The sequence below is a fragment of the Seriola aureovittata genome, chromosome 18, assembly GCF_021018895.1.
Source record: "Seriola aureovittata isolate HTS-2021-v1 ecotype China chromosome 18, ASM2101889v1, whole genome shotgun sequence".
Taxonomy (NCBI): domain Eukaryota; kingdom Metazoa; phylum Chordata; class Actinopteri; order Carangiformes; family Carangidae; genus Seriola; species Seriola aureovittata.
Window position 1 is genome coordinate 23,076,719 of NC_079381.1, and position 15,789 is coordinate 23,092,507.

The 15,789-nt window shown below is 44.4% G+C and overlaps 1 protein-coding gene across 1 annotated transcript in view; it reads left to right on the forward strand.

The window, feature by feature from the left end:
- The window catches only part of LOC130186619 (calcium/calmodulin-dependent protein kinase type II subunit beta), a 46,455-nt gene that overhangs the window by 18,981 nt on the left and 11,685 nt on the right, over positions 1 to 15,789 (forward strand). Inside the window, exons 8-14 of the mRNA XM_056403834.1 lie at positions 2,409 to 2,492; positions 2,585 to 2,679; positions 2,784 to 2,906; positions 4,438 to 4,521; positions 5,191 to 5,233; positions 6,800 to 6,871; positions 13,083 to 13,096. Of these exons, the coding sequence (XP_056259809.1) occupies positions 2,409 to 2,492; positions 2,585 to 2,679; positions 2,784 to 2,906; positions 4,438 to 4,521; positions 5,191 to 5,233; positions 6,800 to 6,871; positions 13,083 to 13,096 (515 nt within the window). The remainder of the gene's footprint in view (positions 1 to 2,408; positions 2,493 to 2,584; positions 2,680 to 2,783; positions 2,907 to 4,437; positions 4,522 to 5,190; positions 5,234 to 6,799; positions 6,872 to 13,082; positions 13,097 to 15,789) is intronic.

Genomic DNA, 15,789 nt, shown 5'->3' on the forward strand with positions numbered 1-15,789 from the left:
AATTACAGTTTTCACAGAGTGAAAGGTCAAAACACTGAGGATGTGTGTGTTTATATATATTTCAGACTTATTGTGATGAGGTGAATCAGAAGCGTTGGACAGATCTACAGAGAGTGCAGCACAGTAACGATATCATCTGACTCTGATCCAAACCTCCAGAATCTCAGCCAACCATTTTTCCCTCAAAGGAAAAAACATTTTAAAACTTGTGTCATTCATCCTCTAACTTTTTTTTGTTTTTCTAAAAGCTGTAATTAAAGGTTCCTTTTTAATTAATCACAGTTTAACAGCCCCCCCCCCCACCCACCCCCAAGAGAATCTAAAGAAATCCTTTATGTTATTTTAAAGTAAATCTACAGTAACATCTGCCAGTCTGTCTCCATCCTCCTCCTCCTCCTCCTCCTCCTCTTCATCATGGAGGGTTGTGTTGCCTGTCAGCTGTGATGTGCAGCAGAGCCGACACACTGACGGCTGCAAAGCCTCTGATGGAGAATAAGCTTCCACAGGACCGTTCATCCATACTGTCTTTTCATCCTTTCTGCCGGCGTGTCCTCGTGTCTGGCAAACGAGAAGACGTTTTTACCTCCTCTTCCTCTAATCTCATCTGACTGAGGACTTGTCTTGATCTTTTTTCAGTTTCCACATCTGGTTTTTTATTTTATTCTAGTGTTAAACTCTTTTGTCTCAGCTGAGGTCTAATTAGACGTATTAAACTGAGTGACGTCTGTGTGCTCAGGTGCTTTTGTGATGGTTCTTGGTTTAGTTAATGTTTAAAGTGGTTTAATGTAGAAGAAGAGGAGTCTGGCTGTTGATGTGGCTTGAATGGGGGGGGGGGGGGTAAACTCCTAAATTCATCTGTTTGCGCAAAGCAGTTTAGTTCTTGACTATCTTAAGCCAGATTGTGGTACAATGAATTCTGGGTAAATTAAGACATTTTTCAATATGGCCGACCAAGGAACCGCATCGAACCGCTCAGCTCCGTTTACCCTCAGCAGAAAATGTTTCTCTTTTGGAAGAATTCAACCATTACAAGGACGTTTTACTTTGAAAATTCAGCGAAGAGTGAAACAGGAAAAAGAATAAAAAAAATCTCTGCGGTCTCTAAAAACTCTTTCCCTCCTCGTTGCTCTCTCCATAACAAACCACACATTATGATTTCCAGCTTTTTGTTGTTTTCTTGATGAGGTGATTAGCAGCAGGTGTGGAGATGAGCCAGGAGACACACACACACACACACACACACACACACACACAGGGAAACACAAGGAAGAGAAAACAAAACTAAAAGTCATCGCTGCTGGATTTTCGGGAAACTGGACCTGATTGAACCTGATTGCAGTAAATGTGCTTCTATACACTTCCTTTGACTCGCAGCCAGAATGAAGATCCATTACAGAAGCAGCGCAGCGAGCTAAAAGCTCTGACTGTACATTAAACTACATTTTCATAATGGACTCAGTGACTCTGAGTCTGTGTCTGAAGTAACTCCACATCCTTTAAAAGTTTTCCTCACACAGGAAACACTCAGACATAAACTGAGCTCTTTTTCATCTTTTAGTCTTTTTATTTCTTGTATTTCAGACGTGAGTCATGATCATTTTGTTCCGTCGCTGATGGAGACGATACAACATGTTACACCAGCGAGTCACGCTCCTGTCAAAACCTGCATTTTATATTTTATATTTCTCTCTCTTGTTTGTCAGAGAAGAAACACTCAGACCTTTAATCAACACCACGATGTAAAACTACATCATCACACGTCATAAAATCCTGCTTCATTAAAGTTGTTATTGGAGCGCTGTAGCTCTCGCAGCCTCCAGCGTGAGAGCTGCATCACCTCTGACTCAACTTTGTATTTTTGTCTCTTGTGCTTTTTTATTTTATATATTTATTGGAATTTATCTTCTAACATTGTCCCTTTTTTTTTCTTTGCCTTTTGTACTTATGTCCTTCAGATTCATGTTTCATTGTCCTTCCTGAATTATATATAAATATATATGTATAATCTCATCAGCTCCAGATACCGGTGGTCTCCGTTCAGGACTGTGATGTGAGTTTAACTGTGACAGCTGTTACTGACATGAAGCAGCTGGATGAGAGGACTCACCTCTCAGCTGGTCTCCTCGACATCAGAGTGATGTCACAGAGTGAAAGTCTGATTTCTGGTTCATCTGTCAAAATATTTAAAGTCAGAGACTCGAGCCGCTCTGACAGATCTGAGGACAGAGCCGTGACCACGGAGTGTCCAGCTCCTCAGCTGCAGAGCGCCGTGACAAAAACACACTTATTTACAAGGAACTGGACCCTGAACTGTGTGTGTGTGTGTGTGTGTGTGTGTGTGTGTGTGTGTGTGTGTGTGTGTGTGTGTGTGTGTGTGTGTGTGTGTGTGTGTGTGTGTGTGTGTGCAGGCTTTGCAGGGACTCCCGGCTACTTGTCCCCAGAGGTGCTGAGGAAGGAGGCGTACGGTAAACCTGTAGACATCTGGGCATGTGGTGAGCTCTCTGTGTGTTTTATTCCTCTCCTCCGCCGCCTCCTCGCTCTCCTTCTCGTCACTCACACAGAGGTTGTGTGTTTTTGTGTGTAGGTGTGATCCTGTACATCCTTCTGGTTGGGTACCCTCCGTTCTGGGACGAGGACCAGCACAAACTCTACCAGCAGATCAAAGCTGGAGCGTATGACGTGAGGCCCCCCCCCCCCCCCCCCCCCCCCCCATCCTTCTCACTTTAAATCAGACATTAGATTTGATATAAACCTGGACGTACATGGGTGTGTGTGTGCTTTAGTTTCCCTCCCCAGAGTGGGACACCGTGACTCCGGAGGCTAAAAATCTGATCAACCAGATGCTGACGATCAACCCGGCCAAGAGGATCACTGCCCAGGAGGCGCTGAAGCACCCATGGGTCTGTGTAAGTACATACACCCAGGAAATCCCCCAAAAGCAAGGTTGTGAACATCTGTCCAGAGCTGCAGAGATATCAGCCCCATCTGTTTCCAAACATGCGACCTCTGATATCTGCTGATTCTGGGTCAGTTCATCTTGAACGATTCGTCCCACAGAGGAGAAACTTATCTCAGGGATCGAATCATCTGCCTGCTCATCAGCAGCTAAAGCACCAGGATATCAGACTCTCTGATTCCTGCAGTGAAGACGTTTGACTTTATCTGAAGGTTGATTGGAAAAAACTTTTTACTGACATTTATAATGAATAATAACTTCATTCTTGTAGCTTCAAACTTTATCCAACATCCAGGAGCCTGTTTCCAGGTAGCAAGTCCCCGGGCAGCAGCTCTTGGCTTCACTGTCCTGTCACTTAAAGGCATAAAAAGGTTAATATATATCTCTATATATATATATAGAGATATATATTAACATGTGACGAGCTTCCACCTCTTGCAGCTTAAGATTTACTGTTGTAAGCTGAAGTCTATTGGTCTTGGATTGTTAGTCAGGTGACATCATCTCAGGCTGCAGGATATTATAACGGCTCTTCTGTTTCTGACGTGTTATTATCTGCAGACGTCGTTTCTTTGAAGGGTCTTAAATTTCTACGTGTTTCCTCAAAGCGAGTGCGTGTACATATTAATAGCTTCTTAGCACTGTCTGTCTGCGCTGCTGAACATGATGCTCACAACACTGTTACATACTCAACATGTATATATTATGAATATTATGTAAAGATTAAATATAATAAAGGTACATATACAGCATCCTTTTTACACCTTTAGGTGCTTTACACATTTAATACAAAACATATGATCAGCTCATAAAACAAGACGCACTGTTACAATACGAACTGTGACTCACAGGAATCCATCAGTGAAAATATAATCCATGATTTAATATAGTTTTTATTAATTATGACTCCTACATTTACTTTTAATGATTAGATTAATGATAGAGTTTAATGATTTAGAGCTTTTCAAGACGAGCCGTTACTAAGTGCTTCACAAGGCAGATATAAAAGATAGAAATACACAAACTAATAATAATCAATCAGTAAAACCTTCATGATAGAAGTGAGTTTGCAGTTCTCAGAGTCTCATGTGAAAACACTGGCGCCCCGACAGAAAACACTTTAGTTCTCTGCTTCATTAATTCATTTCTCCTCATCAGAATCGACGGTGTTGCTGCTTTAGCTTCAGTAAAAGGTCGACCGCTCTCCGCTTCACATGTCGCATCATATATATGTTATTATGAAGCAGAGTGAGAGTGTGGAGGGCTGATGTTTGTCAGGACACTATGAACACAACCTGGATCTGTCCTTTTTTGCCAGAAATGTCATCACCCTAAAGATCCTGGGAAGCAGCGTGTCGCGGCGCCGAGCGTCTCTCCGACAGCTGCTGCCCACATAAACCCGTCACTGTCAGAGCTGCTGCTCTCAGGTTTTATTTTCAGCGTCTCTCTCTCTCTCTCTCTCTCTCTCTCTCTCCCTGCAGCAACGCTCCACAGTGGCCTCCATGATGCACAGACAGGAGACGGTCGAGTGCCTGAAGAAGTTCAACGCCAGGAGGAAACTCAAGGTGTGAAAGAGCGTGAAGGGGCGGAGATAAAGTGTCTTTATGCCTCTGATACAGGATCAGCATCTTCCTCTGATCTGCTTGATTTATTCACATGAATCCATCCATATGATTTATATTCAGCTCAGACCCTCTCTTCTTTTCAGTTGTGGATTATGTAACGATGCTGGTTTCATTCTATTTTTCTCAGTAACTTCCATTTATTTGGTAATTTAATTCTATAATCCAGTTACGTGTAACTAGTTCTCCCCCGACCCGGGTCGGGAGTGAATCCACCGATAAATTTTCACATCAATTTCACCATTTAATGTCGTTCAGGAGCGAAATCTGCTGCCTGTTTTCAATTATCTGACACTGCACACGCTCTGAGTGACGGGACGTTTAATTCCTGTCTGTAAAACTAGATATCCGTGTGGTGGTCTGGTTGTTAATGTGGGTGTTGCACCGGTTACACCACGAGGGGAGAAATAATTATTACAGACTGATCTGATCTGAGAAGACATCGTCTGTTTCTCAGCGTTTCCCGCTGAAATAAAGTGATTTTATTTTCTCCATTTCTATTTCCTCCAGTCTCTCTGCTCTGTGATGCCGTTTAATTTAGACTGACGCGTCACACTGCCATCAGGTTAACGTTAAAGGTTGAACGCGGTGTCTTCTCCTCTCCCTCCGCAGGGCGCCATTTTGACCACCATGCTCGTCTCCAGGAACTTCTCTGGTGAGTTCTGCCTGTTGAGAAGACGAGAGAGAGAGAGAGAGAGAGAGGGAACATGTCAGCACCCTGAGCCGCAGAGAGGAGGGGAGGACAGGATGACATCCCATCTGTCTTCTGCCATCTCTTCACACACACACACACACACACACACACACACACACACACACACACAGCCGGTTGATGGGCGGCAGTGTGAGAGAAAGCAGGAAACACAGCAGAGATATCTCATGTGGTGTTTGGTGCCTCCGCAGCCTCGGTCTCAGACACCGTGACATGTTCGAGTCTGTTACTGGTGATAGACCGAGCCACGGAAACAGACTAACACCTGGTCAGTCATAAAACATGCAAACTCAAAATAAACAGAACCCAGTTCTAGATCTGACCCGTACCCTTCAGGCACGATGTCGTCGGGTGGCGTTCAGGTTTCCCTCCAACGCTTCGACCCTGAACCTGGACGTCCTGTAGTCGGTGGGTCGGCAGTGATGTTCACTCACTGTCCATCTTCCAGAGCCAACAGCTGGCTCTTTCTGCCGCCTCCCCCGACCTGCAAACAGCTGTCTTCCTCTTCCTGCTGTTCCCAGACCTGTGAGCGTCTTCCACAGAGGCTGCACCGGACCTGGACCAGGTCCTGGTGCTGGGTGACCCTCCTCTCCGAGCCCCCGTCCTCCCACAGGGCCGTCAGTTCAGTCAGGGTGATCCTCAGTCAATCAATCAATCGATCAATCAATCAGACTTTATTTATTTACTCTTCATACAAATGATGCAGCAAAAAGGACTTTACAGAATAAAAGAAATAAAAAAACAACCTCCTCACACACACACACACACACACACAACAATAAAAGTAATAAATAAAAACAGTAGAAATAAGACAATAACAGGAACGGAGGATACACTGAAGACTGGAGAGCAAAGACAAAGATAAAATAATAAAATGCTAAAACAGGAGATTTATTAAAGTGAGTAAGAAATAAGAGGAAGGATATTAAAAATCTAATAAAAATGAAGACAGAATATTGAAGATGAAATAATAAAATGCTAAAGGATGTTTGGAAGTGAATAATAAATAAATAAAAGTAAAATAAAGATAGAATAAATAACCAGAAGTAAAAGTGTCTGACTCCGCCTCCTAACTCCCGGCTGATCTGAAAGTGGTCAAAGAGGTGGGGCAGGTGTGGAGCTGTGACATCCGCTCACCCACCTGTCACTCAAAGAGGCCACGCCCTCAATTCTCCATAACTTTAGTCCTTAATAAAAAGTACAGGTGAGTTATAGAAACAGTTGTTTGTTTATAAACAGTTGGTACCAGATTGTAAACATGTTGATTTCTGCTGTAAAGTTGAACAGTTTAACACGGGAGTCTATGGACTGACTCACTGATGGAGCCAGACTCTAGTGGCCGTTAGAGGAACTGCAGCTTCTGGTTCTTCAGTGTTGGAGGTCGATGCTGGCGCCGCTCGCACACTTAAAGCCCAGTGTGACCTTCCTATAACATCCACCACACGGAACTAGTTTGTAGTTTTGTTTCATCCTTTAAACAAAAAGTGCTCCGTCCTCTGTGTGTTTCAGTGGGTCGGCAGACTACAGCCCCCGCCTCCGTCAGCGCCGTGGCAGGAACCACCGCTGGCATCGTGGAACAAGGTAAACTCCTCACCTGAACCTCTCCCCTCTGCTCCTCCCTCTCTCTCTCTCTCTCTCTCTCCCTCTCTCTCTCTCTCTCTCTCTCTCTCTCTCTCTCTCGTCTCTCTCTCTCGCTCTCCTCTCTGAACTCGTGGCAGACGTGATTAAAAACAGAAATCTCACAGAGTCACAGCATCACACACTCCCTCCATCCCTCAGCTCGTTTTAATCTCTCTTCACAAATCTTTTTTTTTTTTCCCCTCCTCCCCATCCTCTAATGCTTCTCAAACGTTTGCCAAGGTAAGCAGCCTCATCTCCGTCGGGGGGGGGGGGGTGGGGGGGGTGGGGGGGGTATTACTGTTCAGTTGTCACGGGTTAGGGTTTCTCTGCCCTGCAGGGAATTAGGACACAAACTGTGTGTGTGCAGTCGTTTCCATGTCAGACGTGCTTTTTAAAATATAATATAAACACACACACACACACACACACACACACACACACACACACACACACACACACACACACACACACTGTGGGGCCTCTGGATGTTTGTTTACCCTCTCGTCCTGCTGCACCACAGTGTTGTGTTGTGTTCACTTCCTGTCCATCAGTGAACTCCGCAGTGATTCCCTCTAATCCCGCCTGCTGTTGAGATTAACAAACCCATTATCACACACCTGCATCTCCATCCCACTTCCCTCATGCTTTCACTCCTAATCCCCCCCCCCCCTCCTCGATCTGTGCCTGTGTGTGTGTGTGTGTGTGTGTGTGTGTGTGTGTGTGTGTGTGTGTGAGAGTGTGTTTGGATTATATGGAGAATCAGTTAGACTTTTTTCCCCTCCTCATGCCCTCTGCTTATCTAATGCTTTGGGCGATGGATCAGGGTGAGGAGGTGCCAGTTGGATGGAGATTTTTTAATGTGTGTTTTATTGTTGGGGGGGTTTTTTTGGTTTTGTTTTCTTTTAACGGGACGGAAGGGGGGTGGGAGGGTGGGTGGGAGGGAGGGTTTTATTTTTTCTTTAGAGGAGGATGGTATCTTTTTTTTTCCCGTCTCTTAAGGGGAGGATTTTGTGGAGAGATATTAATTATCACTCTGTTTTGGGTCTGAGGGTCATTTCCTTTGTGGTGAAGGGTTGTTGTTGTTTTTATTGTATTGTTTTTTTGTATTGTTCTTTACCCTATGCCATACTGCATGCATGTTTAATCATCATCTGCAAGGGGATGGGGGAGGGTGAGAAGGGGGCTGAGGTTGGTGTTTGTTGGGGTCTCTGAAATAGGGGGGGGGGGGCGGGAGGCAGAGAGGATGCATGAATAGTGGAGCAGATTATTGTTGGAGGTGGGATTGGGGTGCGAAGAGAGGACGAGAGAAGAGAGAGAGAGAAGAGAAGAGAAGGAAGAAGAGAGAAGAGAGGAAGAGAGAAAGAGAAGAGAGAAGAAGAGAAGAAGAGAAGGAGAGAGAAGAGAAGAGAAGAGAAGAAAGAGAAGAGAGAAGAGAGAAGAGAAGAGAGAAGAAAGAAGAGGAGAAGAGAGAAGAAGAGAAGGAAGAGAGGAAGAGAGAAGAGAGAAGAAGAGAAGAGAAGAGAAGAGAAGAAAGAGAAGAAGAGAAGAGAAGAAGAGAGAAGAAGAGAAGGGAAGAGAGGAAGAAGAGAAGAAGAAGAAGAAGAAGAAGAGAGAAGAAGAGAAGAGAGAAGAGAGGAAGAAGAGAAGAAGAGAAGAGAGAAGAGAGAAGAAGAGAAGAGAAGGGAAGAGAGAGAAGAAGAGAAGAGAGAAAGAGAAGAGAGAAGAGAGAAGAAAGAAGAAAGAAGAGAGAAGAGAGAAGAAGAGAAGAGAGAAGAGAGAAGAGAGAAGAGAGAGAAGAGAAGAGAGAAGAAGAGAAGAGAGAAGAGAGAAGAGAAGAAGAAGAAGAGAAGAAGAGAAGAGAAGGAAGAGAGAAGAAGAGAAGGGAAGAGAGAGAGAAGAGAGGAGAGAAGAAGAGAAGAGAGAAGAGAGAAGAGAGAAGAAGAGAGAGAAGAAAGAGAAGAGAGAAGAGAGAAGAGAGGAGAGAAGGAAGAGAGAAGAAGAAGAGGAGAAGAAGAGAAGAGAAGGAGAGAAGAGAAGGAAGAGAGGAAGAAGAGAAGAGAAGAAGAGGAGAAGAAGAGAAGAGAAGAGAGAAAGAGAAGAGAGAAGAAGAGAAGAGAAGAGAAGGAATCTCTTCCTTCTCCTCTCCTCCCTCCTCTCCTCTCCTTCTCTCCTCTCCTCCTCTCTCTCTCCTCCTCTCTCCTCCTCTCCTTTCCTCTCCTCCTCTCCTTTCCTCTCCTCTCCTCCTCTCCTCCTCTCCTCTCCTCCTCTCCTCTCCTTCTCTCCTCTCCTCTCCTCCTCTCTCTCCTCCTCTCCTCTCTCCTCTCCTCTCCTCTCCTCTCTCCTCTCCTCCTCTCTCTCCTCTCTCCTCTCTCCTTTCCTCTCCTCCTCTCCTTTCCTCTCCTCTCCTCCTCTCTCTCTCCTTTCCTCTCCTCCTCTCTCCTTTCCTCTCCTCTCCTCTCCTCCTCTCCTTTCCTCCTCTCCTCTCTCCTCCTCTCCTCCTCTCCTCCTCTCCTCTTTCCTCTCCTCTCTCCTCTCCTCCTCTCCTCTCCTCCTCTCCTTTCCTCCTCTCCTCTCTCCTCCTCTCCTCTCCTCTCCTCCTCTCCTCTTTCCTCTCCTCTCCTCCTCTCCTCTTTCCTCTCCTATCCTCCCTCTCTCTCCTTTTGTGTCGTTGCCTCTTTACGTCCTTGGCTTCTCTTCCTCCGTCCTTTTCGCAACTACTTTTATTTATGTCATAAATATTTCGATCGAAAAGCAGAGGCAGTACGTTCGGGAGGTTCAGGATGGTTTAACTTTATGTAGCGTTCACTTTAATATTTTCAAGGTGTTGTTTTTGGCCTTAAAGGCGTAAGCGCAAACGTCCATGTCATTTCCTGTCCTTCACTTTTATTTCAGAGATGAATAAATAACCTCCGTCTGTACTTTATTCAATCGCCTTATGATTGTCAAGTAATCTGATGATTGATTATTGTGTGAATCCAGTAGCTAGAATAAGAGCTGCCGTATAAAGCAAATACACAAAAATCTAATTTGTTTACAGAGCATGTTTAAAATCAGCAAACAGCTGACCAGGAGCTGTACACCATCAAAAAAATACGAAAACAGACAAAAAAATAAAAAATAAAAACAGCCATCATTGGAGACATTATTAAAAAAAGAAATAGTGTCAAATCACGTAGAATAATAACAAATAAGCCAAACTGGCAAGTACACTATGAACACTGTTTATTACACCTGTACACCTGCTTATTCAGCCAATCAGCCAATCGCGTGGCAGCAGTGCAGTCTGTAGATCCTGCAGGTCCAGGTCAGGAGCTTCAGTTAATGTTCACACCAAACGTCAGAGAGGAAGAACTGTGACCTCACGTGAGTTTTTACTCAGAGAGGCGTCCAGTGAGCAGCAGCTCTGTGAGGATGAGAGAGGTCAGAGGTCAGAGGACAGACTGGCTGGAGCCATCAAATTAACATCATTTAGAATAAAAAACAAAAACAAAAACAGAGACCAGGACAAAATAGAACATACATTCATTTGTGGTTTTAACCGTTGACCGAAGGAGAACAAATGTGACTTTTATTTTGAAGGTTGAATCCTCTCACTTCCGGCGGTAGCTTCTCTCTAACTGGCCGGTTTGACGGAGCAGTGTTGCTTCGGTTTGGCACAGCCGGCGCTCTGCATCACTCTGCTGCAGACATTTTTCACCCAGAACAATATCCCTGTGCCAAAGCAGAGCTCTTTAGAGTATTGGTGTCTGCACTATTTCATCTCCCGGAGAGACGACGAGACGCTGAATCTGCAGTGACTCAGACCAGACTGACGTTATCGCTGCAGCTCTGTTAGCTCCTCTCTCCTCTTCACTTACACAAGCGTTTGGTGTTTGTTGCACTTGTATGTTTGTTCTTGTGTGTGTGTGTGTGTGTGTGTGTGTGTGTGCGTGTGCGTGTGCGTGTGTGGTGTAATGCATGTGTGTTTGCATGAGTCAGTGTGAACCCTCTGTGTAAACTCTGGATGAGCAGTTCAGTGTTCAGCTCGCTGGTTAAATTTGTCTCAGATGCAGGATGTTGTGCACAGACCGTTTGACATTGCTCCCATATTTATCTTGTAGGAACAAGATATTAAGGGGTTTTGCACAAGTTAATATCATTATATATACATTTATATATTGTGCGCAAAAGCTGTTGTGTTGTGCAAAAGCTTTAAGATGTGGATCTCCGCTGCACAAGATGAGAAACAAAAGCAAATAAACATAAGCAGATTCATCAATTTGACAACACATGAGCTGCAAATACACACAACACAACTAAATACAGAAACATGCTGCAAGTAGCACAGACGACAACGGCAGCAAAGGTGTTGCAAGTGGGCCGACAAGTCATTTAAAAACTCTATCATTTTGGTTAAAAGATGTAATTATATAAAAAACGTAGATATTTATATGAATAATGTTTGTAAATGTTCTCAAACAAAATAATCCCTCGCATTCGGGCTTTGACTGTGACAAGCCAAGAGACCGGACTACTTTACTGCTGGAACACAGCGTTTATTTGTTTGCTGTATGAGTCTGATCGCGATCTAAAAGTGGAACTTGGCCCACTTTCCGTTCAGTCCTGGATGTTTGATCGCTATCATTAAAATAGAAAGTGCTCTGAGAAACGATAGAGTGAAATGAGAGAGTAATGATTTGGCCTCCGTAGCGTTATGAGGTCAGAGGTGAGCCGCCAACATTTAGGAGATTTCCACGTCGACCATGAGTTGGAGAAAGTTGGGAACAACTGATTTAAGGAAACATGCAAAAATCATGAATGTGCTGCAAGTAGCACCGACGCCGGTGTTTCCAGGGGACCCTTAGAAGTGATGCGTCCCAGCCGGGTTCATCACCTTATTGTGTCCCCTGGAAAGTAAAAATGAAATCTACGGTGGCCCTGAGAGGTCAATGAACACGACTTAATACAGAAACATGCTGCAAGTAGCACAGATGCGTTGTTGTCTGTGCATGTGCGTGAACTTTGTTTGTGTTTTGTCTATTTGCATTTGTTTCCCTAAGTTCCAGTCCGTCTCGTTCACGTGAGATGATATTTTGTGAATAATATTTGGATCATTTAGTGACACTGTGGCGCCTCTGTAGCGTTCAGAGCTGAAGGTGTTTGGATTTTGTTCAATAGAAAAAAGCACGTGATCGCTCCCTCTCTTTTTCTCTCTTTCATTAACCTGCATCTCCTCTCCCTCCTTCACCCTCCCTCTCCTCTTCCTCGCTCCCCCCCCCCTCCCCTCCCCTCCCCTCCTCGGGTGGCCCGATGCTAATCTCAGATTATTTCCCACCAGATGATTAATCTATCATTACATAATCACAGCAGCTTCTCCTTTGCTGCACCCTGACGTCACACACCGATGCACACAACCCTGGAGCTGTGTCAGTGTTCCTGCATTAGCACGCACACACACACACACACACACACACACACACACACACACACTCGTCTCAGTTTACAGCAGTTTCCTCTGAAAATGTTTTTTAATGCAGTAGCTAAGGGGAATCAGAGAGTTAGTCATTGTTATGGATGTAGTGGCTGCAGCAGACTGTGGTCGACTGCTTCCTCCTCCTCAGAGCGGAGGGATGGTTACAGCTGAGTTAAATGACTGAGACTCAGAGTGAAGCAGGTCCCAACTACATGTGCAGATATTATTCAGATTAAAATGAGGCGTCTATATTATTTAAATGTCTCGAGAAACTTTCACATGTAGTTCAGTTTCAAGTCTTTTGACCTGCAACTCAACAAACCAGTTTTTGCTTCGCTACCAGCAGGTGATTTTGGTTTTGGTTCTTTATAGGATGAAGCCTCATGTTCTGGTGACACACTGACCTCAGCTCCCGCTTCGTCCCAAAATTAAAGAAATAACTTTAAAAAGTATTTTATTTTGTTCTCGTCGATTCAACCGATCATTAACGTGCCACATTCGAATAATCAAAATTTATTTATATCTGATTGGTCGGTCTGGACATTTAAAAACTGGACACAGCAGTTACGTCACTTCAGTTCATTACAACTCTGTTGCCTAGTTACCAGCTTACTTTGATCCATGAGATCTGATCTGTAGATCTGATAGATTTATTTGGCTTCTCGTTTTTGGGATTATTTGTCGTCAATCAGCCTCTAGATGTAGCGGTTAGCTCGTTAGCTGAGCGTCTGCTAGTGCGAGCTGACTTCAGATTTACACGGTGTAGTCGTGGCACATTTTTCTCTCAGAAAATACAATTAAATAAATGATGGTTTTATGTTTTATTGGATTCTATGGCTTTAGTTTTAGTAAAGATGGAACAGTGGATGTTATAGCTCACAGTCTTAAAGAACAGCCATAGAAGAGTCTTGATAAACTTACTGAGTTAGCATTTCAGTTAGCGTTCAGCAGCTAAAGTGCCAGATCTTTCCTCTTGGTGTTGCCGGAAACCAAATCAGAGCTGAAAGGAGAGAGAGAGTGTCGGCTTTTGTCCTCCAACAAATTATCTCCTTAATTAGCTGATTAATATGTCAAGTGCTCAAATGGCCACAAAACCCGCTGATGCTGCTTTAGTAAGTGAAAGATTCAGAACAACTGACAGGTGCTTTCTCTTTCAGCTCCACATTAAATCCAACAGACACTGTGTTTTGTAGCGTGAGGCGACGACCTCGGTATGTAAATGTGAAACGGTCTTTGTTGAATCAGACGGTGACTCACGGGGCCACGAGTCTCAGATGGAGACTGTAATTGATGTTCAAACCACTTTCCTCCACTTCCTACAAAATTAAACATCATTATTCATTTCCACACGGCGTTTCTCTCCCTCCTTAAAAACTGCAGAAAATGTGTTTGAGTCGTTTGTGTTCCTGTAACAGACACAGTCATTAGTTTGCTAGGAATATAAAGCCCCCCCCCCCCAGATAAATACCCTCCTGCTGCAGCACGTTGCTTCTTCTTCTTCTCTCAGTCTCTGTGGTTTGGTTGGTTTGTACGGACTCAGGTTACGTCAGTTTTTCAGCTGCTCTGATCTTTTTGCTGCTTTCAGGGAACTTTTCACACACATCTTTATTGTGCTTTACCTCTTTAGGAACCCTATTTCTTCCACTTAGTATTTATTGCATCAGTGACGCCCCCCCGGCCAAACAATCATATTCTCCACACGTAAAAAGGAACAAAAATCACATCATCATCATTTTTAATTCATTTTAATTAAAAAATGACCAGAACAACTGAAGAGTTTATGTATGTAAATGCACAGAAATCACCTTTAAAGGGCCTATTTACAAAAAGTGTCTCAGATTCCTTTTGTCTCTCCCTCACTGTCCTCTGTGGAGTCGGCTAAATCACCACAACCTCTTCATCTTCTTCATCCTCCTCATCCTCCTCTCTCTCACCTCTGGTGGATGACTTCCTGTTTTGAGTTCAGGTTTCTTCCTCCCGTTGTCGTTCTCTTTGAGCTCTTCCTCATCCTCCGACCTGCCTCTTCTCTCAGGATGGTTTGATCAAAAACAGCAGTTTCACTCTCTCCTCTCTTCCTCTCTTCCTCTCTTCCTTCCTCTCTTCCTCTCTTCCTTCCTCTCTTCCTCTCTTCCTTCCTCTCTTCGTCTCTTTTCAAAGCAAGAATCCCGACAGACGGTTTCCTCCTCTCTCCTGCGGCGCCTCACTGAGGGTGTATGAACAGTCTCCTTACATCCACTTATGGAGTTTGTCTTTGTTTTCGCTTGAATGCAACCATCGGTTGTTTGAAGCAGTTCCAGGGCTTTAAGATACTGGAGCGTATCCCAGCATGCACTCTGTGATGCACCGGTGAACAGGGCTTAAGTAAATTCACACTCACTCTCAGATCTGAGGTCAGTTTAGAGCTTCCAGTTCACCTCACCTGCATCTCTCTGCACACCTGACTCAATGAACCAGTTTTACAGGTAAAATCTAATTACTGAACTAATTACATTTTGTACCTGATGACGGCGCCACGTAAGAAGTCAGAAGTTACTACGATTAATCCTGAGTCTGATCCATCCACCAGACTTTTCACTCTCAACGAAGATATTCCTCCTCTGGGAAACCTGCTTTGTGTTTGATAACAGCTGTTCTCTCAACCCAGAACCATCATCAGTTAAAGTTAGTCACCTGGATTCCTAAACTTCCAATCAACGACCCATTAACGAGACATTAAAGTACAAAACCGCCTGCGACACGATAAGCCGACGTCTCGGTGCCGTTAAATCTAATGAGACTTGATTGAATCTTCCTGCAGAAACTAGTTCAGAGTCGTTCCCGAGTGAAGCAGGAAGCTGAAGTCCGTGACCTCATCGGTGGCGTTACGCAGGGATTAGTGTTGCCCGTTAGTGTCACTGAAAATCAAAGGGAAACAAATCAGCCGGCGATTTTAAAGCAGCGTCTCTCTCCTTTGAAGGTATTTGTGAATCCTGCCGGCCGCCCGGCCCGAGGGATAAACACGGATTCACATGGAAAGTCAGAGTTAAAAATCCATCATCTATGCAGCCGTCTTCTTCTTCTTCTGTGGTGTCCTTGCTCTCTGACTCGCCGCCCGAGGTGAGGAGAGTCATGTGTGAACCGGACCTGAAGGATGACTCAGAGACCTGCTCCTGAACTCGGCAGACCACCAGGTGATGACTGAGCTGCAGGAAGCTCATTCATTATTCATCCGGGACAAGAGGAAGACCACAGTGTACGACTGAGAGCCGGCGGGAGTCTGATACCTTTAATCCTGCTGCTGCCTAAAACACAGTCCCTCCTCTAGCGCCACCAGCAGGTCAAATCTAAAGAATAATATCTCAACTTTTACTAAATGGACTGGCTCAAGTTCTGCTCTGGGAAACTTGTGATGTTTGTTTTTCATTTTCGTGACTAAACGATCAGTTAA